General features: G+C 42.9%; 1 protein-coding gene across 2 annotated transcripts; it reads left to right on the forward strand.

Annotated features, from left to right (window-relative positions):
- Window positions 1–4018: 4018 nt before the first annotated feature.
- Window positions 4019–23655, forward strand: LOC147889004 (serine/threonine-protein kinase 52-like). Of its 2 annotated transcripts, none has more exons than XM_087392270.1 (7): window positions 4019–4424; window positions 4509–5006; window positions 6554–6675; window positions 6823–7031; window positions 22362–22536; window positions 22729–22863; window positions 23081–23655. In XM_087392270.1, exons 2-7 carry the CDS (start codon window positions 4673–4675, stop codon window positions 23285–23287), a joined length of 1182 nt encoding a protein of 393 aa, XP_087248396.1. In that variant the 5' UTR covers window positions 4019–4424; window positions 4509–4672; the 3' UTR covers window positions 23288–23655. The 2 variants fall into 2 exon arrangements, with proteins under 2 accessions (XP_087248396.1, XP_087248395.1); XM_087392269.1 differs by having other exon boundaries at window positions 4519–5006.
- The last annotated feature ends 3250 nt before the right edge of the window (window positions 23656–26905 follow it).

Below are 26905 nucleotides of genomic sequence, written 5' to 3' on the forward strand. Positions count from 1 at the left end.
AACATTTTTACAGTTGCTCTATCCTTAGCATTAGGTCCATTAGCAAAAATGACTTGGGCCATCCAATTCAACCTTTACAATAACAAATGCAATAGTGTCCATGACGGATGTAAATGAACACCTTGCAGATTGCATTTGATTCGCTGTCCATGGGACGTACTGGCTGATTATCTTGTTAAGGCGGAAACATATTTCACCTATAAAGGTCTTCCACTTAATAACACTAGTCGTGGTATCAATACGCAAAGAAACATTGGAGGTACCTCCTTCATCATTACCTTTCTTGGAAACTGCAGGTCCTTCCGTCCTGTAATACCCATCCACCTCAATGATATCTTCGAGCTTTGCAACAAATGCATGTGGAACATGAAGAGTAATAGTTTGACAACAATCACTGTCAATAAGGTCCACCCTCATGTATACTGCATAGGACACATTAATGGCCTTGAATGTACCGTATTTGCACAAAGCTTTCCTTCAAATGCGAATCGATAGCTTAGATATTCACAAATATTCTCAATGCGAAGCACAAGAAGTGCATTTGGATTTGAAGGATGAAAATCAGCAGGAACTAGTGCTCTTGAACTCTCTACTATGTCCACACACACTTCATGATTCTTCCCCCCGGAACTTGTAATTGCTGGAATTTTTTTCGGCGATTTGGTACATCGAAAAAGATTAAAGGGAAGACTCATATCCCCATGGCCTGATAGATACGATATGTATTTTCATGATCTCACAGATTGTATTGCATAATGAAAAACAAACATATCCATACACTATCTTCTCACCAAGCAAAAAAGCTTTCAGATCTTATCTGACAATTCTACGTCAAATTAAAGCCTTTAATAGCAAAAAACTACTGTCAAAATCAAAATAACAGTGATTACTTCCAAAAAAGGAAATACATTCTCCAATGCAAAAGTATTTGCTTGGTTTATAGAAGAAATTCTATTTTATGGGGTTCGTAGAGCATATAAATAATTGAAGACAATAGTTCATGGTTTCACAGAACCGCACAACATTGTGGGTAACTGGAAAAGGTAAAGAGATTATCCAAAATATCTAAATCTCACCCTACTGTAAGGATTACTAAGAGCTTCAAGAGCTATCTAATTTGGAATAGGGGGCTCGATATTTATAGTCATCTGTACACAAACTCTAGTTCTCCTCTTTGTTTCACGCAGTATCTTGTGGACTGGAAAACAGAAATGAAGTCCTGATGAGACAAACGACACGACAATCTATTGACATTTGTAACTGATTCCGCTCATAACTGGTTTATACTATTCTTTACTTCTTACCTTCAGTATGGGCCTCTTGGGCAACAGCTTTGAAACCACGCTTTAGAGATCTTCTAGAGGACTCCCCAGCAACCAACTCTACATGATGAAAACATCTGTCAATCGTCCAAGAACACCGGATTCATAGAGAAAAAGGAAAGTAGAATGTAATAAAGAATTCGAATCAAAACAAATCAGACAAAGGATGACCTCTCTAGAAAGTGGAGCTTCCAGTGTCCATGGAATCGACACCAGCTTCAACAGTAGCTTCAATATCGGAGGTCAACATAGCAACAGAGTTCGGGATAGCAGCCATAGTAGATAAAATAGAGGTAAAGCAACAAACACAAGCAGTCGAGAACACAATCGTCCAAATCTGATGGTGTCTCCCGGATTCAAGAAACATTATATAGAACATCCCGTACAGATCCCTCTCAAGCGTTGATGAACCAAGTAGGAAACATAGAAAATCAGCAGCCTTCTTTGGATTACCGACCGAAGTGTGAGGAGAAAGAAACACAAGGCAATGTTGCTCCTTCACCGCCTCATAGTCCTCCAACAGAACGTTAGAAGAAGCCCCGTCCAATATACACGCCCATGCACGAGTAGAGAAGATGCCCATGCATGAAGAGTGTCCACCACGGGAGCACGTAAACACACAGCAAGCCCACCAACGAGCGACAAGCGAGAAGCCAAACAAAACAGACGAAAAATCGGTGTGGCTCCTCCATTCAACCAGGGAGTCCAACAAAGAATGAGGTTGCCTCCTACAAGGATGGAGCATGTCCGTGCTAGGATACGTGAACATATGGTGGTTCGCCCACTACGAAGCCCACATGCGTCCGTCCACCTAGCACTCAAACTATGGCGAATCATAAGAACGTGGCCAAATGGACGAATTGCATGCACACACGAAATCCACAAGTACGCACGTGCAAAAATAAACCAATCATATACAAACACACGCTAAAAAACATGTAATTAGAAGTTTAGCTTCTAAATAATCAAGTGAGTACAAGTACTCGTGAGCACTGCCTTCAAATTGGTTATGTCAAAGGAAAACAATTATCAAGATGAATGAATAATTAATTTGCAACACCTATGATGAAAGCTTGTCTATAGGAAAGTTCGATGATTTGCAATCTCTGTGTGTGCATGTGTGTGTGTGTGTGTGTGTGTGTGTGTGTGAGTAAGAGAGAGAGAGAGAGAGAGAGAGAGAGAGAGTTCTTAAAAAAAGAAAGTGTGTGTGAATGGGAGAGAGAAAGAACCAAAATAGAAGGGGCCACATGGCAACAAAGTGTGTGGGACATTTTTTAACAACAAGTGAGTACAAGTACTTGTGAGCATTGCCTTTGAATTGGTTCTGTCAAAGGAAAACAAATGTCAAGATGAATAAATAATTAATTTGCAACACCTGTGATGGAAGCCCGTGTATAGGAAAGTTTGAATGATTTGCAAACTCCACACGCACGTGCGTGCGCGCGCGTGTGTGTGTGTGTGAGAGAGAGAGAGAGAGAGAGAGAGAGTTCTTAAAACAAGTGAAAAAAGATGATGACACATGTCATTCAATAGGCCTGCCCAAAATAAATGGGGAGGCGAAGGGGAGGGGGTTAGGGACGAGTGGTGGAGTGAGGGAAGCTAAGAGAGAGAATAGGGAGGCGAAGGGTGGGTGGGCTAGGGATGAGTGGTGGAGTGAGGGAAGTTGAGAGAGAGAGAGAGAGAGAGAGAGAGAGAGAGAGAGAGAGACCCAAAATCGTTACTTGTGCATAATTGCCCCATTTATTGGGCTGACAGCTTTAACAAAGGCCAATAAGAAAACTCATGAATTTATGAAATTTAAAAACTCCCCTATTTTAGCTTTGCCAAAGTAGAACCATTGCTAAGGCTACCCTGTAAGGGCAGGCCAAAAAAAGCAAACAAAAAGGAAATGGTGTGGAGGAAGACTACACGAGATAAAGGGGGGAGAGAGAGAGAGGGGGGGGGAGGCAGAAAAGGTGGAGATGGTGTGTAAGAAGAAGACTTGAGGAGATAAAGAAGGGGAGGGAGAGAGAGAGAGAGAGAGAGAGAGAGAGAGAGAGAGAGAGTCAACCACTTTAAAGTCTGCATTCAAGTCTGATGAAGAAGAGCAATAGTAAAAATGTACTTCTAAAAATTTAAAAAATACGTAATTTCTGCTTTCCCAAATTTGAAGCATTGCTAAGGCTACCCTGAGGGCAGACCAAAAAGAAATTGTGTGTGAGTGAGTGTGTGTGAGAAGGATAAAGAACCAAAATAGAATGGACCCACGTGGGACACTTTTTAACAAAAGTGTACCTAGAGCGCTACCTGGAAGGCCACTAAAAATGTAACTAGAGCGCTGTTTGGAAGGCAGTGCTAAAAACAATAACACTTAGTCCTACCCGGAGGGGTAAGCCAAAAACAAGATGAATGCTCATAAAGCATTCAAAAGGCCTGCCTCAAATGCGTAGCTTGGAAAAGATAGAGAGAGAGAGAGAGAGAGAGAGAGAGGAGAAGAGGGGGAGAGAGAGAGAGGGGGAGGGGGGGTGGGCTTGCCTTCAAATAGAAAGAGAGAGAAGGTGTAGATAATCAATCATAAAAAAACAAAAAACAAAAGTGGACCAATCAACAATTCACAATAAAAACTTTAAAAAATTCTGAATTTTGGCCATCTCAAAAGTGAAGCTTCACTATAAGGCTACCTAGAGAGTAATTGATTGAGCCTTTGAGGTAGGCAACGTACGTATATATTAAACTCATCATCATCATCATCAAGGGGCTGCCTTGGCGTCGTTGCATTGGAGCACCATCGCCATTACCAAACACACAAAGTTCCAAGCAACCAAACCAAAGCAAAGCAAAGCAAATTCACAGGGATTGCTACAGAATTCCGGAACGCCACGCCTGTAGCGGTGCCCCATGCAGCATATGCTCAGCCTGGAAGCTTAGGCGGTAGCGACACCGGGACAGCGACACGATTCGTGCAATAGCGCAGAGCTGCAAGGCCGGCTATGGCTTGGCTTGCTGATTGAGAATGACAAGATGAACAACAGCAAACCGACAGGGCAGCAGCAACGCAGGACCTGCAGGCATTTCCCCCGACACCTGTTTAGGGCTTCCTTGTCCTACAAGCTCCGATGCAAGGTCGGTCTCATTGCTACCTTAGCGACGCCCCGTGTTCCCCTTTCCGTGTCTCTTACCTTGACGCTTTTCCCCGGCCGGTGCAAGCTTTTTGCAGGTCGGCAGCTGGTGGTTATCTGGACACCATTCATCTGCACGAGTTTTCAATCTTAGAAGAAGCCAGGGGGGATTGGTGTTCTACCATTTCCCGCTGCTCGGGGTGATGTGTTATCTCAGCTTGTAATCGAAGCGATCCGTATATCGATTCGAATATGGAGAATCAAGGAAGGCTTTTGGAAAATGGCTCGGGTCTCCAGGCAGCCGCGCACAAGGAGATTTCGAGAGACGACGGGAAGACAACAGGGAGCAAGGCTGATGGGGAGAATAAGAAGAGCAGCGGGTATGTGCGAGCTGATAAGATCAATTTGGCGGATCTGGACGCTGCGCTTGAGCGACATCTCAGTCGTGCCTACATGTCAGAACAAGACCGCAGGCCGAAAGAAGCCTGGGAGATCGACCTCAGCAAGCTGGTGCTCAAGAATGTTATCGCCAGGGGTACATACGGAACAGTTTATAGGGGAGTCTTCGACGGGCAAGATGTCGCAGGTATATCTTGATAACTTACTCCTTGTCTTTTTTGCTTTTACGAACTGGCTGCGAAAAATCTCTTGCGTTTGTGAGCTTGCTTACTACAAATTAAGCTGCGTGCGATGTTGGATGATTATACCGGTGAATGCCGTCGTTGTTTCCAGAAAAGCCTGGTCATTGTCCTGTTAGGCCTATATGCAATTTAGGAGAAAATAACTGTGGAGCAAACAATGCAGCAGAAAAAGTCGGTCACATCTGGACCGTCCAGCCATCCCACGGGCGTTACATTGATTCAATAATCGTGTTCATGTTCGCCCGTCCCTCCTGTCCTCCCCAGCTGATAATGAAGCTTGTTGAAGGCCCTTGTGATGAATGATGGGAGGAAGCGATAAACTCTCGCTGCTGAGGGGTATCGTGAGCAGCCAGTGCAGAATATTGAGTCTTGCCCTTGGAGCCAGCTCTCTGTGTTGACTGTTGGGATCCGCTCCTCTCATGATCCTGTGAGTGTACCACTCTTCGTATGGGCTAATCTGATGGCACTGTGCTACCATTTGCCATACCCCACCAGGTTCCTGCACTTTTAAAGTATTGACAGTATTGTGTTTTGATCGATAGGAGGTTCGTATGTGCCTCAAGTGGGCTGATGTTGACACCTAATCTCAACACTGCGCTCTGTAGTATTGTTGCCCATGCTGATCAAATATGTTTGGAACGTTACAGTCTGGCCCTACAGTGCAGACATCCTAGGGGTCTTTAGCCCCAGGATATCCAGAGGAAGGATGGCGTTATTTTTTGTGGCAGGGCAGGTCCCTAGCCGAGCCTCTGGCTACAGGGAGGAGAGGATCGTTTGCTATTTTAAAAAGCTATCTTCAGAGGATTTTGGCTTTTAAAACCCTCTCTCTCTCTGGGCATTGCGGACCCTATGGCTACAGCGTAATCATGCATTTCTAGCTTCTCCTTTTCAGCACCCCTATGAGTTCTTCCGGGCCTCATTGCGGCAGTCCTTATATGATGCCTTGCATGAGGAGGATCTGGATGTCTCTTGCATTGAGCTTTTCTTTTACTTACTCTCTCTCTCTTTCTCTCTCTCTCTTTTCAAGCTAGGCTTTTGGGGCTACATTTGGTCGCAGCCCTTGTGGGGGGATATTAAGCCCACTGTGCAGCAGCCTTAAGCAACAGATAACAAGCGCATGGGGCATCCTGCCCTTAGCACAGTCATGTGGCACCTTCAATAGCTGCCATGTCAGTGCAATGAAAAACACGTTAATTTTACTTTGGCCCAAGTAATTGATACACGAAGTGTTGTACATTAGTACAGGCTGGAAATACTGTTCTTCTATCTGATGGATTGTGTTTCTTGCTTAATCATTTGGTTTGCGGCATCTCACTTTGATTTCTATCACCTGATTTCATCCCATCTTTTGGATAGCTTTTACAGTACAGCTATTTAAATCCTTCATGGTTTGCTGCACAGACAGACAAACACAGAGAGAGAGAGAGAGAGAGAGAGAGAGAGAGAGAGAGAGAGAGTTTTCCTAAGTTGAGGAAAGTCTTTTGTGGGTCAGTTAAGCTACTGGATTGGGCGGAAGAAGCAACTATGACAAAGTCAGAAGTTGAAGCTGTTAGAGCTGCTTTTAGGCAAGAAGTGGCTGTATGGCACAAGCTTGACCATCCAAATGTTACGAAGGTGAGGCCAACAAGATCCACTTTATTTTTTCATTCATGTGATTGTGAATATTTGCTTTTCTCTTTGAAAGCAGAGATTGCAAGGGTTGATTTAAAAGCTTATGAGTTTTTTTTCTCATTCTCACTTTTTTTTTCCTTGGTTCTGTAGTTTATAGGTGCTTCGATGGGCAATGCAGAACTACGTATACCTTCATGTAGCCATGGAACAGATGGCTTTGTTCAGGTTGCATCCAATGTTTGCTGTGTGGTTGTGGAATACCTTGCTGGAGGGACATTGAAGGATTTTCTTATTCGGCATCGCCGAAGAAAGTTATCTTACAAAGTCGTATTGCAATTGGCCCTTGACCTTTGTAGGGGGTAAGTGCTGCGAGGCTTGTATTTTTTTGTTTAATGAAGCTGTCGTTTAGAAATGATGGCATTTTTAAATCTTAACAGTGGATCGCCGATAGGAAGAGGTTCATACTTTGGAAGCATGAAAGCGTGAAAATTGTTTGAACTGTCTTCATAACATGTCCTCCTCACAGTTCTCTAGATCTCATCACTGTGAAAGCAAGGTGCTGCTGTATCTATGGCAGCAAAACTGAGCTAACTAATGGCCCATGGCTGCTGGTACACCTCACTAAAGGGGTGAGGGATCAGGGACCAAATGCCCTTTACGTATTGTTGAGGGAGGGCAGTGCCTGAAACTGGCCAAGTGGACCCCTAAATAGGCAGACTGCTGCGATCTGGGCTCGGCCACTGGATCCAAAAGAGCGTTAATGAAGGATCTGATGTTGGGATCTAAGGGTCACCTTCCCACTTGGGGGCCCCCATATCAGGAGGAGATGGGGAGGTGACCAGCTGCAGTAAGGGAAGGGCAGAGAGAAGAGCCACAGGGGGGAAGTGAGGGCTGCCTTGAGGAAAGACTTGTGAGAGGAGTATGAGAGACTGGCGCATGGGCAGCATATGGATCCAAAGAATGCAGTAGAAGGGGCTGCTGATGAAGGCCTGTGGTATGGCAGGTTGGCAGTATATTTGGCAGGGTTATCAATTTCCCCTTTTGCAAAGCAAGGTTATAGTTTAACTTGCAGGATGACAGATGTACACTGAGGGATAGAGAGGAGTACATGATAATCTTGTATCATTTGGACCCTTTTTGAGAAGTTTGGTTTCCAAGATTGCAAGTCCATGTCTACTCTAGTGGAACCGGCTGAAGTTGAGTATTTATGATGCAAGAGATGGGGATGTACAGCCAGGTAGATGCTGTCTTTTCTGTGCAATACTAGACCAGATATTGTTTCCCAGGCCAGCAAGTTTATGCACAGTCCTGGTACTAAGCATTATCAAGCAATTTAAGCGTATCTTCCGCTAGCTATAGGGCACACAAAATCTTGGATTTCTTGATTCCAGGAAGTGATTATGATATCTGATATGTCCACCAATGGTAATTGTCTTTTCTTGACAATTCATGCATACCTTGGTTGAGTAAGTGACTACCTGTTGGAGGTATAGGGTCAATGCCTCACATGTTTGATTCCGGGAAGTGATTATGATATCTCATAGTCCACCAATGGTAATTGTCTTTTCTTGGCAATTCATGCATACCTCGGTTGAGTAAGAGACTTCTCTCTCTCTCTCTCTCTCTCTCTCTCTCTCTCTCTCTCTCTCGTTACAAAGCTATTTGAGGTCTCCCTTCTAACGCGGGCCGACATTTAGGAAGAGGAAAGGTTCCAAAGGAAAAGATCGGAAGTTACCTTCCTCCGCTTCACTCCTCCCTTTTCTTCCCCATCCTGCTTTCAATGATCATATATATATATATATATATAACCCTATACGCCACCGCCATCACTAGAGGAAGCCATCCCCTTTCTCTGCCCCAATCGTATATATATATACGATTGGGGCAGAGAAAGGGGATGGCTTCCTCTAGTGATGGCGGTGGCGTATAGGGTCAATGCCTCACCTGTGGGTCCCTAAATGAGGAGAGCTCAAGAGGTTGACACCTACATAGGCATGTGGGGAAGGGGTGAGGCTGCCCATCTGGGCAGCAGACCATGTTAGAAATCAGAGTAAAGAGGCACAAAAGGGCATCTGCAACAAGGGTAATAGAGACATGAATGCAAGATGTTTACGAATAGAATTAGCTACACCTCGAGTGCACACAAGGTGCTGGCTGCTTATGGTCTAAATCAACGGTAGGGAAGCTGAGAGCCTTCCTCAATGGGTGAACGACAGCAAAGAGGTAGCGGCAAATCTCCTTCACGCACTTGAATGAATTCTCCATAGAAAATAGACTCTTTCCTTCACCACGACTTAATGATAGCAACAATAGTGGTCCTTACCGATCTCTCTCTCTCTCTCTCTCTCTCTCCGTGGACTTGTATGGCCTTCCGTGGACCTTTAATAAAATTTCTTTCTTTCTTCTTTCTTTCTCTCTCTCTCTCTCCTTGTTCTAATACCAATTGATAATATTAACATGGAAAGAAGACAAGCACAAGCGACATTTATTCCAATAAATGTAAAGGCTCAATACAATATGACTCATTAGGGTTAGGTTTTCTAAACCCTAACCTAACCCTAAAATTACAGCAAACCCTAAACTCTAAAAACTCTACTTGGGGGTTCCCCTTAGTATTAGTGTTATGGTTTGTCTTCTATGTAGAGAAAATAATCCTCCTATTGGATTGGGAGGCCCATCCCCACTAAGTGAGTTGCCCATGATCGAAGAAAATGCCCTAGTGCCTCTGTCATAAAAAGAAAAGGGAAGGGCGTTAGAGGACAAGCTTGGCATGGCGAGCGGGAGAGTGAAAAGGCCTCCCTTGTGCACCCCCCAATGAGGCCCTAGCTGGAATTGCTTCCATATAGGGTCGAAATTCCCCTCATCCATATGTTCCAAAGCCTAACCTTTGCATGCCCTCCAAGAAAGCCTAGTCCATCTTATCATAAGCCTTCTCAAAAATCCAATGAGAGGATTGTGAGGGGCCATGCCCAATCTATAGCCTTCCAAAAAGCGAAGATGCTGTCTAGAATGTTCGTCTCCTAAACAAAATCTGTCTAGGTGTCATGGGGAGGTGTGGTTTGCAGCTCAAGACCTTGGCTAAGATCTTGTAGGCGGTGTCCAATAGAGTGATTGGGTGGCACTAGCAGATCTCATCCGATCCCTCCCAATAGAAGATATCTTGAAAAGCCAAATGTGAGGGAGTTTGGATGTGCTCCCAAAAGGACTGAAAGAATATCATGGCATCCAGGTGCATACAAGTTGAGGATCCCTACTTGAGTATCCCCGATCCTCATACTCATCCACGCTAGTCAGCCCGCTATCAGCTTACGCTAATCAAAAACCTTTGGGGGCAGAACTTGCCCCATTGAGATGTAAAAGCCCCCTTTTCATCCCATTGCTCAAGATCAAATGACTTAGGGAGCCTTCCTAGAAGAAGATGTCTCCATTTGTGGATATCTGAGGCTTGCTCTTGAAGTATAAGAACATCAATTGCTGATGATGTGCTTGCTTGTACATGTTCCAACTGCCCTCTTCATCCCATAGCCAAGGATAAAATAACTCAAGCGCCTTCCTAGAAGAAGACACCTGCATTTTGTAGATATCCGAGGCTTGCTCTCGAAGTATGACAACATCAATTGCTGATGATGTGCTTGATTGTGCATGTTTCAACTCGCTGAAGTCCAACTCGTGGAGAAGCTTGGGGCGCGCGGGGGGGGGGGGGGAGGGGGCTTCCGATGACTAGAACCTTGCTTGCCACTTGTAAGCGAGTGGACTTTGTTGGAAGCCTTAGAGGACAAGTGATCCGGATTGGTGCTGCACTGCACAAGAGATGTCATTAGTTATAGATCCACCTTGAGTACCCTTGCCTGCTTTTGGAAGAGTATGGACCCATGTCCTCAAAAGTGAGTGGCTTTGACTTGTTGGTCTGCATCTCGCATAGGTGGTACCAACCAACTTTGCCTCCCTCACCAAAGCCGGGGATCAACATACATGAAACCATTGGAAATCGTGGAAACGAAAGTATCTTGCTCCAATCTTGTTCAAGCATACACAATTGAAATTTGAACCTTGAGTTGTCATTTATTCAACTGAAGGGGCTCCTTCAGTAACTGGAGTAGACCTCCAAGAAAGATCTGAAAACATGGCAGAGAATAGGGCAGCAAGCTTGTGGTAACCATTGCAGGGGAAATTTGGCAAATGAATCTCACAACTCTCTAGAGATCTCACTTGTTCACCATAAATCACGGAAGAAGGCTATGGCCTCAGTTTTAAACAGCTGCAAGAGTAGGTACAGATATTCATATCATTCTAGAAGGTATAGGATTCACAATCTATCACATCACTCGAGGTCCCATTTGCTACTTTACTATCAGGCTACCTCGTTGCTTAGATCATCTTGGGATCAAAATGCAAGCCCACAGAGTTGAAGGCAATCAACTGCATTGTCCATTGGTTGGAAATGACCACAACAATGAGCCTCTGCCATCCCTCCTAGAGCTGACGGGGGTTGTTAGCTTAAAGATCCTGTAACTAACTTTTGGTACCTCACAGCAATTTTAAATCTTATATGATATTACAGAAACCCCATGGATTATTAACCATTTGCATAAAATTGAATACTGCGGTTTAAGAATGAACAACTATGAACTGTATTCGAGGATTGTTGCTTTACATAAATGAAGCTCATGCTGACTTTAATACATTGGACTTGCAAGGCAAAACGTTTGCAATCTAATCAATACAAAAAAGGATGCACACAACACGTAATTCAATCAAATTATTCACTTACCTATTTGTCCTCTCTCATCTCCCCTTGATTGTTTGTCACCCTTTGAGCCAGCAGTTGAGAGACATACCTCCTCCACACATTTATCACAATACACCTCTTTTTAATTGTATGAGCAGAATGTACTGCTTCAGACTTGCGTGGTTGTAAGGCTAGATGGTATGAGATTTGAATTTTGAAATCCGGTATAGAAGGGGTTGCAGCAATGTGGTGGTTGATGCGTTTGTGAACTTGATGAGTTTCATTGAGATCCGGTCTCATCTCTTTCTATTTCTTGAAGGCCTGTATGAGCATAATTATTACATGTTTAGGCTGGCATGCCCAGGTGAACCAGGTAGTTTAAATTCAAGAGGGGACAGATCAGAGATCAGTATGTCTTTTGCTCCAAAAGGGCAAATTTTGCATCCTAGACGTTCAAGACACAAGGAATAAAGTCCTCTTCAAGTGTCATGGCACACACAGTGCACACCTTGTGCCGGGGACATCATGGCATCCAATGAACGTTGGTTGTGGTCAAATAGGAATTTTATTGGGGAATCGTTTCGAACGATATGTTTGAAAGTGTCAGTAATGCCAAGTCACTAAAGCAGAACACTTGAGACAAGGTGGCTTGTTGCCTAAGTCCTTTTTGTACATAATTCCAAGTACTCTTTTTTTTGTTTTTCAAGAGAAATTCCAAGTACACTTACTATGCATCTGTGTAGTAAGCTCTCTTTTTGTGCGTGGTGTGCTCAAGAAGTTGAACACTAAACTCAGCATCAGTTCATCTCAACATCTGGAGTCAGATGGAAAGATGGAGCGAGTTCGAGGGTATGCTTGTGCATATATCTCTCAGAGCAATCTGATTGGTCTTCCCATGGCTGAGTGTGCATATATAGTGCAAAGTATACAGCTACTAAGCTGGCTCATTGTTTTCATGTGTTCAGCGTTCCCCTTTAGTGCTAGCCTGGTCATGGATGAGTCTGGTCTTCACCTTCGGAGTGCTGATAGAAACTTAGTACAAAGATGTTATGCTCTAGCCGAGATAGCATGACCTCGGAAAGATCGGTGGGCATTTTCCCTTAGATGACCGACTTTTGTAATATTTTATGTGCGTAAATAAAATGGTCAAGGGAAGTAACTGCCAAGGTCCTAGGTGAGGGTGTATTGGCATCGACTAGGTGGTTCTGAGTGCTCAGGCCTAGGTGCACCTAAATGTGTGAGAATGCCACTAATGCCAAGGGGCAAATGTTTTAATTGTGCCCCAAGAGAGGGGTAAATGGTGTACCAAGCTAAAGGTCTAAAATGATGACATGTGGCAGGAGGGAACCATCTAGGGAATTGTGGGCTTGTGGATAGGCATGAAGGAATGTAATTAGGTATCTTTGTGACATGCAATCCATGAGAGAGGCTGGGAGGAAAAATACAATATCGCCTGTGATTGCCCGTGATTCGACGAAAGGAACAGGTAGTAGTAATTAGTGTTTCATTTGGTATCAGAGCTGTTGACGAGAAAGGGACGAACACACAAGGAATCTCAGCAGCCCGCGAATCAGCGTGACAGCAAGTGTGTGAATCGTCGTCAAACTGTAGCAGCCCGTCTTCAAAATCCGCATGGCACCGAGTTGAAGTACTACTCAAATCTGGTGGTCGCACGCTTTGTGAAGGGTATCTTAGGCTCTTTAATAAAGCCACAATCAAGACTCAAGGGAGATTGGAGAAGCTTGGTACATGCGCAGTGAAGTGTGAGCTGCGTGACTGTTTGGAGATCGCACTCAGCCTGGCAGCGCGCTGAAATTCAGTTGCACCTTGGGTTCTAGGATAGCAGGAGCGGGTACAGCTGCAGGCTTATAAGCTGTCGCAGGAGCAGGGTTCCCGTAAGCAGATGACGGAAGGCAGGTGACGGAAGGAATCATCAGCGCAGCAACATCTACATTGAGGAGCAGACGATTGCTTTGGAGGAAGCCAGAAGTTGCATCGAGAGGCTTTTGACGAAGTACAATCACGTACAACTAGATCGAGATGTAATTTAGAGGAGAGCAGAATCGCGTACAGCCACAGGCTTGTAACTTGGTATCACTCAAAGGAAAGCGGGATATCTGTGCTACGTGGAGATTCCAGGGGGCATTTTATTTCTTCTATACAAATTTTCAATTTTCGGTTTGCAGTCTATTATTCCTATACAACAAAGGGGAATTTGAAGTGGGAAAAAAAAAAACTATTTTCCCTTTTGAAAGAATGGAGGCAGAGGGACAAGATTCCAGGGTAAATCCTGGTGAATCTAGAGCACGATCTACGCAACAAGTGTCCCATCACACCACACCTACTTTGGTGGGTAGGATTTCTGTAGTAGAAGATGCCTTACAACAGATCATGAACCAGCAGCTTCAAGTGAACCCTGGTCAAAATGAAATTAGAGAGATGGTGCAAGCCTTGTCGGCTAGACCATCTAGAAATGAAAAGGGCAAAGCTCCAGCAGAGCCAGAGCCTAGTATACACTCGTCGGAACGTGCGAAGGTCAAGGTACCTAATATTGCTAATTATAGACCGGAAAAGTACGCTGGTCGGATGAGCGAGCGCAGTTCTGATGTGATCGAGGTTTGGTTACACAAGTGGGAAGAAGCCTTCACCATTTGTGAAATCAGATCTGATCTAAAGAAAATCCGCGAGACCACTCACCTGTTTATTGAGGCAGCGGATAGGTGGTGGATCAAACAATAGAAAGATCAGGTTGCCCCTACCACCTGGGAAGGGTTTAAGGCTGAATTTAAGAAACACTTTCTTCCACTTGACGAAGAGTCCCGAGCTTGGGATGCTTACAGAAACCTTCGCCAGAGGAATTTGTCGGTGGCAGAGTACACTAACAAGTTCAGGGAATGTGTTATGAAAATAACAGACCCTCTCCCTATGTCGGTTCAGTTGAAAGACTATATCTATGGACTGAATGACAAGATTAAAATGGAAGTTCGGGCTAAATATGTGACTACATTAGATGAATCTATTGCAGTAGTCCTGAACTATGAGGATGCGAGAGGCAGACCTAGTGGGTTTGTGCAGGTAGGGACTCAGCATGAGTACCTGAGAAAAGGGGGATTTCAGAGGAAATGGACTTCAAAGGCAAGTGTCTCGCAGCCAAGTGGCCAAACCAAGCAGGTGAAGCCGGTTGAGGGACAAGCAAAGACAAGTACCACCGTTGGGGTGAAAAGAAAAGTAACTCCAATGGCAGCCCGGGCTTGGTCAAAGTCCTCGTTGACCCCTGAGCAAAAAGAAAAAGCTAGGAAAGAAGGATTGTGCTTCGGCTGCCTTCAGCAACATCAGTGGAAAGATTGTCCACTAAACAAAGACCGTCGCACGACCAATATGATATCTGAATGCGACGCGAAAATGCAGGAGAGTCCCAATGCGGAACATATGCAGATGCAATTGGCGGGACCTTCTCAGAGGTTAGTACTTGTGTTGTTAAGTGTGTCTGTTACTAAGTTAGTAAGCGGTGCACCCGATAACATCCTTTCAAAGCCCGCAGCAACGGGGTATACGGTTTTCGATGAGCCCGAGTTGATTAAAATGAAAGGGCAAGTAGCTAATCATGATGTGATTGTGTTGTTTGACTCAGCGTCAACGCACAATGTAATTAACTCGAAGCTTTTTAAGAGGCTCAAGTTGAGAACTAGTCCGTCTGACTATGCTTATACGGTCAGGATGGCAGACGGAAGTTCAACTGAAGTATGGGACTAGAGGGTTATCCAGTTGGAACTTCGAATACAGGACTATGTTGAGAAGCTGGACTTTGAGTTGACCAGGCTTGCTCATGCAGATATAGCCCTAGGCATGGCTTGGCATTTTTGAAAAAATCCAGCCATTGATTGGAAAAAGCATATTTACCAGTTCAAGATGAACGCGGTAGAATATGTTTTGCGAGGTGAAAAGGATTTACCTCGAGGACCATTGATTTCAGCCATGGAAATTCGGAAGACTCCGAAAGAGTTTCTGTGTCTGTGTGTAGCATCGGTAGAGTCGATTGATGATGCATCGGCTAGCATTGAGGCTACCCAAGTTGGGGAAATGGCCGAGTTGGCTAAGGAGATATCGGAGAAGTTCTCTGATTGTTTTAGGGATGAGTTACCTTATGGGTTACCTGCAGAGCGGAATGTTCAGCATAAAATTGAGCTTATCCCGGGGGTAGAACCTGTAAATAGACCTCCCTATAGATTAAGCTTTACAGAAGAAGCTGAGGAGCGAAGATAACTGGAAGAATACCTCAAGCTGGGACAGATTCAACCCAGTTTTTCACCTTTTGCTTCGCCAGTGATATTAAAGAAGAAGAAAGATAATACTTTTCGTCTCTGTATAGATTACAGAGCATTGAATAATATCACTACTAAGCACAGGTATCCGATGGCTCAGATCGATGATTTGCTAGATGCATTATATGGGGCCGTAATTTTCAGTAAGATAGATCTTAAGTGTGGCTACCATTAGATCCGTATTAGAGCCGAGGATGTGCATAAAACCGCTTTTAGAAGCAGGTTTGATCATTATGAGTTTTTGGTAATGCCCTTTGGACTTACCAATGCTCCAGCTACATTCGTCATGCTTATGAACGATTTACTACGTCCGTATATCGAAAAGTTTGTAGTACATTTTATTGACGATATTCTGGTATTCAGTAAAAGTATTACTGAGTATCATGAATACTTAAGAATAGTGTTCAGTACTTTAAGGAAAGCCAATCTTTATGTAAATAAAAAGAAAACTATATTGTGTATGGTGAGACTTGAATATTTAGGATTCATAATTACTTCAGAGGGGGTAGAAATGGATCCAAAGAAAGTGGCTGCGATACTGACTTGCCATCCCTCAGAGTCTGACCGCTTTTTTGCTATCATTCTTGGGATTTGTTCAATTTTATCGAAGGCATATCAAAGGATATTTCGAAATAGTATCGCCATTGACTGATCTGACCTCAGATAAAGTACCTTTTATATGGGGATAGAATCAACAGGAAAGTTTTAACACCATAAAACAAGCTGTGGTCACAGGACTGGTGTTAAAAATAGTTGATCCCCAGAAACCGTTGTTCCTGGAAACCGATGTAAGTAGCATTGCGGTAGGAGCAGTTCTCCTGCAAGAGGGAAGGCCAATAGCCTTTGAAAGCAAGAAGCTTTCTCCCTCTCAACGAAATTGGCCAACTCATGAATTAGAGTTGTATGCTGTTGTCCATGCTTTGAAAACATGGAGACATTATTTGTATGGATCAGAGTTTTATGTGGATGTTGATCATGATACTCTGAAACATTTTTGTAAACAACCTGACTTGAGAGGCCGCCAAGCTAGGTGGGCAGAACTCATGCAAGAGTTTAATTTGACGATTCGGTACCGAAGAGGGAAGGATAATAAGGTTGCTGATGCGTTGTCACGCATTATGCATAACATGAGTTTCATGGTGCTAGAGAGTGCTCTAATGGTTGAGATTAGAGAAACTTAAAAGGTGGACGAGTTTGTCCAGAGCCTTTGGCCTAAGGCTCATGTGTTAAAACCCGGGGAAAAGGATGACTTGGCATCCAGAAAGGCCAAACTTATGTAAGATATGCCATAAGGGATGCTATGCTAAAAAGAAATGGCAAGGTAGTAGTCTCAGGCAGAGAGTCATTCGACAATGCCATGATAGCCCATGTGCGGGACATCCAGGAGTCGAGAAAACATATGATCTCGTGAAGCGAGATTTCTTTTGGCCAAAGATGAAAAAGCATATTCATGAATATGTGACACGTTGTTTTTCGTGTCAGGTAAGTAAAGCAGAGCGGGTGAAGCCACCTGGACTTTTACAGCCCTTGGAGATACCACTAAGTAAGTGGGAGAGCATTTCCATGGACTTTATTGTAGGGCTGCCTACGACACAAGGTGGATATGATTCTATCCTTGTGGTGGTTGATTGTCTTACCAAGATGGCTCACTTCATTCCAACTAGAGAATCTGTTAGTGCTCCGTAAGTGGCGGATTTGTTTATTAGACATATATTTCGTCTGCATGGATTACCCAAATCCATAGTGTCAGACAGAGATGTCAAATTTACCGGTCATTTTCGGACTGCGGTATTTGAAACACGAAGGACTGAGTCGGGAATGAGTAGTGGGGATGATTCAGAAACGGATGGTCAGACAAAAAGAATCAACCAAATTTTAGAGGATATGCTTAGAGCATATGTGTCATTGAGGCAACATACATGGGATAAGTGGTTGCCATTGTTAGAGTTTGCCTACAATGATAGAAAACATTTCTACAGGGTTCAGTCCGTTTGAACTAAACTATGGTTATAGGCCATCGAACCCAACTATAGTTGGAATACCTCAGAAAGTACCTAGTGCCGTGAACTTTGTGGTTCAGATGCGGGAGATGCTAGCACTTGCGAGAGCTAACATCCGCCAAGCTATGGATAGAGCTAAGGCGTATGCGGATGAAAACCGATCTGCTAGAGAATTTAAGAAAGGAGAAAAAGTTTTTCTCAGAGTTTCTTCGCACTCTAAGTCTTTGACTGCAGGAGAGTGTGCTAAGTTATCACCTCGATATTGTGGGCCATGGTCAATTCTAAAAAGAATAGGCAAGGTAGCCTATAAATTAGAATTGCCACAGGGTTGTAAGGTGCACCCAGTGTTTCATGTTTCTCGTTTAAAGAAATTTTTGCATATAGGTTACTCACTAATCGAAGGTGTTGTTTTGTTTTAGGAGATAGAGGATAATGCAAGACGCAAACCAACAGGAATCCTGGACGGAGTAACAACGCAAGTACGTAATCGGAAGATACCCACGGTGTTGGTTGCATGGCATGGTCTACCTCTATCGGAAGCTACCTGGGAATCCGTATACCAGTTACGGAGAGTATTTCCAGATTTCATCATCGGGGACGTTGATGCTTGAAGAGGGAAGGAATGTTATGCTCTAGCCGAGATAGCATGACCTTGGAAAGATCGGTGGGCATTTTCCCTTAGATGACCGACTTTTGTAATATTTTATGTGCGTAAATAAAATGGTCAAGGGAAGTAACTGCCAAGGTCCTAGGTGAGGGTGTATTGGCATCGACTAGGTGGTTCTGAGTGGTTAGGCCTAGGTGCACCTTAATGTGTGAGAATGCCAAGGGGCAAATGTTTTAATTGTGCCCCAAGAGAGGGGTAAATGGTGTACCAAGCTAAAGGTTTAAAATGATGACATGTGGCAGGAGGGAATCATCTAGGGAATTGTGGGCTTGTGGATAGCATGAAGGAATGTAATTATGTATCTTTGTGTACATGCAATCCATGAGAGAGGTTGGGAGGAAAAATACGATGTCATCGCCTGTGATTGCCCGTGATTCGACGAAAGGAACATATAGTAGTAATTAGTGTTTCAAAACACCTTTGTATAAATGGATGCTCAAGTATGTGTCGGTGTGTGGATATGTATGTGTGAGAGCATACGTTATTTGCATAAAATTGAATACTGCGGTTTAAGAATGAACTGTATTCGAGGATTGTTGCTTTACATAAATGAAGCTCATGCTGACTTTAATACATTGGACTTGCAAGGCAAAACGTTTGCAATCTAATCAATACAAAAAAGGATGCACACAACACGTAATTCAATCAAATTATTCACTTACCTATTTGTCCTCTCTCATCTCCCCTTGATTGTTTGTCACCCTTTGAGCCAGCAGTTGAGAGACATACCTCCTCCACACATTTATCACAATACACCTCTTTTTAATTGTATGAGCAGAATGTACTGCTTCAGACTTGCGTGGTTGTAAGGCTAGATGGTATGAGATTTGAATTTTGAAATCTGGTATAGAAGGGGTTGCAGCAATGTGGTGGTTAATGCGTTTGTGAACTTGATGAGTTTCATTGAGATCTGGACTCATCTCTTTCTATTTCTTGAAGGCCTGTATGAGCATAATTATTACATGTTTAGGTTGGCATGCTCAGGTGAACCAGGTAGTTCACATTCAAGAGGGGACGGATCAGAGATCAGTATGTCTTTTGCTCCAAAAGGGTAAATTTTGCATCCTAGACGTTCAAGACACAAGGAATAAAGTCCTCTTCAAGTGTCATGGCACACACAGTGCACACCTTGTGCCGGGGACATCATGCCATCCAATGAACGTTGGTTTTGGTCAAATAGGAATTTTATTGGGGAATCATTTCGAACGGTATGTTTGAAAGTGTCAGTAATGCCAAGTCACTAAAGCAGAATGCTTGAGACAAGGTGACTTGTTGGGCATGGATGAGATTGGTGTGGATGCTGTAGTAGCTAGTCCTTGCTATGTGTAATTTAGATTATGGTTTTCAAACTTGTGACTGTCATGAGATTGAAACTGTACTACGTGTTTCAGAGAATGAGTTTGGGCATCTTCTTTGATTCATCTAGATATTTGGACTTCAGCCTAAGGCTCGCTGCTCCATGGACAGTTGGTCTGCAAAGCATAAAAGTCGCATGGCTGCTGATTTTTATGCAAATCAGAGGCGCTCGCCTCGAGCATTTACAAGGGCCAGCTTATTAATTGGAACTACCATACATCCGGTTCTCCATGTAAATTGCCTATAAGAAAAATTAGGCGAGGTTGATAACTTAGTTTCAGCAGAGGAACTTGTCCACTCACACTATAAAGAAAGACCTCTCAGAAATAGGGTGGTGCTTGAACTTCTTATCAAACAGAAGGACAGAGCTAGTGATTACATCTAGAAAGTGTCCCATCTGTGCAGCGGCAATTTTTTGATTGCCTAGCCCGAAACATTGTGGTTTAGGTTGTTTAATGGTGGGAGAATGTTATGACCTCAAGGTCATAGAGTTAATGATGGGGTTAGGTCCCAGCGTTGTTAGTCAATATAGATACATGAGTGGTGGGATCATTTAGAGGGCTTGAGCACGCCTATGCCAAGCAAGTCTGGCTGAACTCCTGGATTGGTGGACTCCCATGGTATGGGACACAGGGTTTTGGTCAAAGATGCACCGTGGTGCTTGGCTAACCTCAAGCTCGGAGGGTGATCCTTTATATTGGATCTATGGCTGTAGGTGAGCTTGCCAGACCCTTATATATGGTTTTCCTAATCTATGGTTGTTTTGTAGGCCTTGGCGTCAGTAGAACCTAGACTTGGAAGTTGGGCTGAGCTAACCCTCACCTTTGGGTGCCCGTTTCAACAGATCTTATTGCTTGAGATGGGGATTTCAGAGGGCATCAATTTCTGTAACCTTGTGTTTGAAATGCGGGCAAGAGATCACCTACAACGGGGCAGGATCTGTTGACATAGGTGTGCAGACCCGATGTTTCACGTATCACTTCTGGCAACCAAGATCACGGCATTGGATCACTTCAGGAGTCTAGCAGTGGCTTTACTCCAGCAAAGCTTGCATTGACAAGGGACTACGGGTGCAGATCCGAGATATGCTCCTGAGCTGCACCTCCCTTCTCTGTTTGACATTGCTACATCCTCATAAAGTGATAAGTGCAGACTGTTTGAGCACATTGATAGCACACTTAAGGCCAGCCTAATCTTTATTGTAATTTGTACCCGCTGTTAGAAATGTCACTGCCCCACCTGTGAGCCCCCGATTGGAGGGGACAAGGGGGCAGGAGACTGTGGGGGAAAAAGGGCTGAGGTTACCTGGCTAGGTGGAGGACTGCGCCAGCAAGCCTACGTGGAAGATTGCGCCAGCAGCATACGGGGGCACACGGAGCAGTACCAGGACCTGCCAGCAGCAGCAAAAGGCCCACAAAGGGGGCCTATTTATAGGCCAGACCAGCCAGGTCTGGTCGGCCCAGATTCAGCCCCAAAAAGGGGCCCTGACCAGGTCGGTTCAGTCGGCTGCAACAGACTGGTCTGGTCAGCCAGTTTGAGGGCTCCAGGCTCTCCTATATAAAGCCCCCCATTCCTCCTTGATTATCTATCACCAGCACTGACCTGCCTTGCACTGGGCAAGCGTGCAGGGAGAGGAGAATACTTTCTTGCTGACAGCAGCCTTGCTGTCCTTTGTGCTCATCCTTGAGCTTTTGTCTGCCCACTATTGTGGAGGAATATATCTGAGTTTTTTGTCCTATCTCTGTCCGTCTCTTTGCGTGTTGTTTGAGCTAGATCGGGAGTGTGAGGTGTGAGTGATTCCATCCTCTATTTCCAACACCCGCATCACCTCAGCTACATTTGACTCCATACAGTGTTGATTTTGTGTTCTTATTGTTAGGGAGAAGTGCTGAGGTTCTTGCTGTGGCATTTCATATGTCATGTCGATCTTTTTAGCCTTTTTCTACTCGTGTTCCATGCATGTACTAAACTCTCTGTTCTTTTAATACATTAATCTCTCTCTCTCTCTCTCTCTCTCTCTCTCTCTCTCTCTCTCCCCAAAATCAAAAAAGAAGAAGAAAAGAACAAAAAGAAAAAGAGAAAAACAAAACAACCAAAGTGGTTCTTTTGTTTGTGCCAAGTTGTAATATCGGATATATTCCGTGTTGTGAAGGGGGGTGTGTGCGCGAGAGAGAGAGAGAGAGAGAGAGAGAGAGAGAAAGCAAGCTAAGCACACAGTAAAATGGTTAGGAACAATCAAAGCTAAAGTTGAGTGATTCAAGCACTGGGTTAGGAACAATCAAAGCTAAAGTTGAGTGATTCTCTTTTGTTTATTTGACGTATTTTAGTAAGCACTGATATTGCCCAACAGACTCCGTGGGTCTTTAGAAACCCAGTATAGCTGCTTATGCTTGGGCACTGATGACGACATAAGTGTTGCTTTGCTTGCTAAGTATGTCTTCCTTTTGTTTTTCATAAAAGTTTTTGTTTACCTCTTTTTTCTTCTCTTTTATTTTCTTTGTAGATTTTTGATCTTTAGAACAACAAAAATTCTAAATTTGTATGATTGGACTTATTCTAGTCTTATAAAGGTATATTGAGTGATTCAAGCAGCCTTTACTGTGTTTCTTTTACAGACTTAGCTACCTTCATTCGCAAACGATTGTGCATAGAGATGTCAAATCAGAGAATATGCTCTTGGACAAGAAAATGAACTTAAAGATAGCAGACTTTGGGGTCGCACGAGTAGAGGCACAGAATCCAAAGGATATGACTGGCGAAACAGGCACCCTTGGTTACATGGCACCTGAGGTAGGAATTATTTATCCTTTATAGAGGGAAACAATCCCCCCCCTGCCTCCCTCCCACACACACACAAGTCAGAATTGCTTCCATTCCCTACAAGTAGGTTACCCAATTTAAATTCTATGACAGAGGTAAAGAAACGGTATCTTTGGATGTACTGACATTGTTTTTAAGAAATTGGTGTTTGATGTGTGACAGGTCTTAAATGGCAAGCCATACAATCGGAAATGTGACGTTTACAGCTTCGGAATCTGCCTTTGGGAGACGTATTGCTGTGAAATGCCATTTCCAGATCTCAGCTTTGCGGAAATGACATCTGCAGTTGTGAAACAGGTGCTTAACACCAGCTTTTGTAGCTGTTTACTGCTCTTTTTTCTTGCCTTTGTCCTGATATAATCCTCTTTTCCTTTATGTGTTCTCTATTATTGTGTTTTCCCTATTGTCTAGTGCCCAAAAATCTATTTTGACATCCATGCTTGTATCTGCTTCAAGTTTTGCAAGCATGTTAAGTGATCAGGCTGCAAGGCCTACAATCTGTTTGTTTTGATAGAACTTGCGGCCAGATATTCCAAGGTGTTGTCCCAGCTCTTTGGCTACTGTGATGAAGAAATGCTGGGATGCAAGTCCAGAGAAGAGGCCAGCTATGGATGAGGTGGTCCGCATGTTGGAGGCTATTGATACAAGCAAGGGCGGTGGGATGATCCCTTTGGATCAACCGCAGGGTTGCTTTTGTTTTGGGAAGTCTAGAGGTCCATGACTCGTTTCACAAGGTTTAGTTGTAAATAATTTTTTTGTTTACAACCTCCCCATGGAAATGCTAGGGTATCAGGAATTCTGTTGTTTAGGACTCATGTACAAATCCCCTCAGTGTTTGTATATTAAATTTCAGAAGATGGGGTTGAAGGGCTGCTTTTTATTAGCACAGGTGCCCATGCTCCTACATTCAAGTATGCATGTTAAGCATAAATATATTTAGCACTGGTTTTACTTCCTATTGGACACTAGATGAAAATTTGTAGCTTATGGGACCCATTATCTACAGTTGAGGGTGGTTATGGTGGCCCCTATGTCCTGAGAGATTTAGTCTTGTTTCTTATCTTTTTATGAAGATTGTAAGATTTTATACTTTGGCAAACCTAAGTTTGCAAGTTGGTGGTAGATTTTCATGCTTATTAATGTGGATGACTAATCCTTTCTCAACCTATGCACTCGTTTGCTCCTTAGTCCACTTGTGACTTAAACTTTATATATATATATATATAATCTAAGAATCCATATGGTTGTCTATATTCTTAGGTAAAGCAATACTAAGATGGAAAAAATATGCATTACTTGTCCACCCAATTGTAACTATGATGTTCTAATAGCTAGTTTGTTTGGATGGTGGTAGGTAAGTGGATTCTGATCTTGGACCTTGGATTACTTGATGGATTCAACACTTCTGCACTAATTCTTTGCTTAAATATGTAAAATTAATATAAAGAAAAATTCTATTGCCATCGTGTTACTCAGATTCTTACCTAAAAAATGTTTGGATTGTAATATTGTCCAAAGATATGTCAATTTTGAAATTAATTAATTTATCATATGCAATTGTTTGTAATTATTCAAATGATTGAATTAATTGTATGGTTTATTATTTATGGGATTATTAAATCTAAGTACACACACACACACAACACGTGCGCTTGACAATTCATGTCAAGAATAGACATACAATATAGTCATGTCATAAAAGTCTTCTTGTTGTACCTCAAGTAATAAGCTAAATGATAAAAGATCTATATATTTTTCATGGGATAAGGGAGAGGTCACTTAAATATATCTAATTTAAAAAGGATAAATAAATTTTTATTCTTTATAGTTTGCATAGTGAGATTAATCTTACAATAGTAGATTAATTAAACTAATTCAACTCAATATACAATTTGGGATATTCATGGAATCCCAGTATAGACATTGGTAATTAGTGGGAAATACTTTTGTATATACTCTTAGCTATACTCTTGGGTGTAGTCATGGGTAATTAATTGGGAATATTCAATGGGTATACTCTAAAGAATACCAATGGATTAATTAATTGCTACGGTTGGAAACCATGGCAATAAGGGAGAAGGTGAAGAAACGAATAGGCACCTATGTCAAGAGTCACCTTACATATTTATAAAGAAGACATGTGGCTTGTAGCTCTCCACTACTTGCTTATGCATAACTCTCTCTCCTTTGCTTATGCATAACTCTCTCTCCTTGTCTTTTGGTTTGTTGGACAAGCTTCGTGACTAGTTACCTTGCCTTTCAATACATGTTACACGGGCCTTGCAATTTAAGGTAAGCCACTATAAGTAAGTTAGTATTGGTCATTGCAATTCTTGCTTCTTTGGGTAAACATTTCCTAGTTATTCCTACAACGTAGTGAGTGACATACATAGCCTTTCACTGTCTACTGACTTTAAGCTATAGTGAAATGGTTCACTAGTTCTACAAACTAGTTGCGAACCTTATCAACTTGTCTATAATTAACGAGGTCTTGCGCGGATCAATGAATGTAGTAGTAGTCACCAATGGCTTTGGAAGTTACGTAAATCCATCCCTACTAAAAAATATATGGGTTTTCTAGTTCTACACACTAGCTGCGACCAATGTCTTGCATGAATGTGCTGGCTAAAATGGAAACTGTCGATCTATGTTCATCTACAAGGTATTGACGCCTAGCTTTCCTTCAAAAAACTCGTGTAGTTGTAGGGATGAACATTCATGTTGCCCACGGGATTTCATAGATCTGGGATAGCAATTGCAGCGACAACATTATAGGACTTCAAAAGAAGACTCCAAGCATATTCACATGTTGGCATAAGCCACGATTATTCTACAAGCTTATAAGCTCGGCTGGCATCACTAGAGCAAAGCTCCCCATGCATATGGTCCATCACCTAAACAACGCTTGGACATTGAAGATGTCGTGTATTTTTCGCGTACGATAACACCTCTCTCTACTCACGTTTTGATCGAGATCTATTGTTAGACTGCGTTCTCTTAAGCCGTTGGCATTCTAATAATCTCTACCTATAACGTATAAAAATTACATAAGAGATGTCTCTCTTGCACTCTATTTATGTGAAGGTCCATATACGCTTGGGCCTTTAAGGCGACATATAAGGACCATTCGGGCTACTTGTTCCACTACATGTATGAGCTATCCACATGCCATTCTAGTAGCTACCATGAAAACTCATGGCCAACATGCTATTCAAGACACCGTGAGAGATAGGGTCGCCTAATTCTTTCACATATACAAAGAGATTTATAAGCTCAAACAGTCGACTTAGGCTTAGCATAGGATTCTATCATCTAATAGTGCCTAGGGAATTTATTAATGCTTATGGCTTAGTCTCTAATGACCTTTATGTGAAGATAGTGGGAGACAACGAAGGAGTCTCACTTGCGGCTTTCTCATATACACAATGGGGGAATACACACAAAGGTGGAGGTTGAAAATAGTTTTTCTCTTCTTAGTTGTGAAAGCCAAAAAGAACTCTAGTATAAAGAAATAGAAGAACCCTATATGTGGGTCTCAAATCAAACTCAGCTGCTTCACATTCTGCTCCAAAGGAAGTGAAATAGGCTTACAACCTGTCATCCCATATTTGGATAGCATGTCCAATCCATACTGCCTCTGCAAGAGTCGTATCCCACTTGGTGATCTAATCATCTCAATGCCCAAGAAATAACACAGCTCTCCCAAATCCTTCATCTCAAACTTTTGCTTCAATAGCATTTTCACATGAAGGATATCTTCATCACTATCACCTGTGATGATCAAATCATCAACATAAATGACAAGCAGCATAATACCTTTCTCTGTTTTTCTCACATAAAGTGAGAAATCTGCCTTGGAAATCTGAAAGCCAATAGTGACAAGATACTGTCCTATCTTGTCAGACCATGATCTAGGTGCTTGCTTCAAGCCATACAAGGCTTTCTTCAACCTGCAAACAAACTTAGGATGAACAGCATGAACATAACCTGGTGGCTGCTCCATAAAGACCTCTTCTTGCAAATCACCATGCAAGAAGGCATTGTTTACATCCATTTGATGCAACCATAGCAATGACTACTCTTACGGTTGCCATCCTTGCAACCGGTCTGAATGTTTCTTCATAATCAATGCCATATGTCTGTGCATATCCCTTGACAACTAATCTTGCCTGTATCTGTTCAAAGAACCATCTGCATTGTGCTTCACCTTATAAACCCACTTATAGCCCATTGCATTCTTGTCTTTAGGCAAAGGCACCAATTCCCATGTAGCATTTGCTTCCAAGGCATCCATTTCTTCATCCATGGCTTTCTCTCATTGTTCTTTTTCCATGGCTTG

This window comes from Dipteris shenzhenensis, chromosome 21 (genome assembly GCF_047967505.1).
Source record: "Dipteris shenzhenensis isolate YYH24624 ecotype China chromosome 21, Dip_SZ_1.0, whole genome shotgun sequence".
In the NCBI taxonomy this organism is placed as follows: Eukaryota; Viridiplantae; Streptophyta; class Polypodiopsida; order Gleicheniales; family Dipteridaceae; genus Dipteris; species Dipteris shenzhenensis.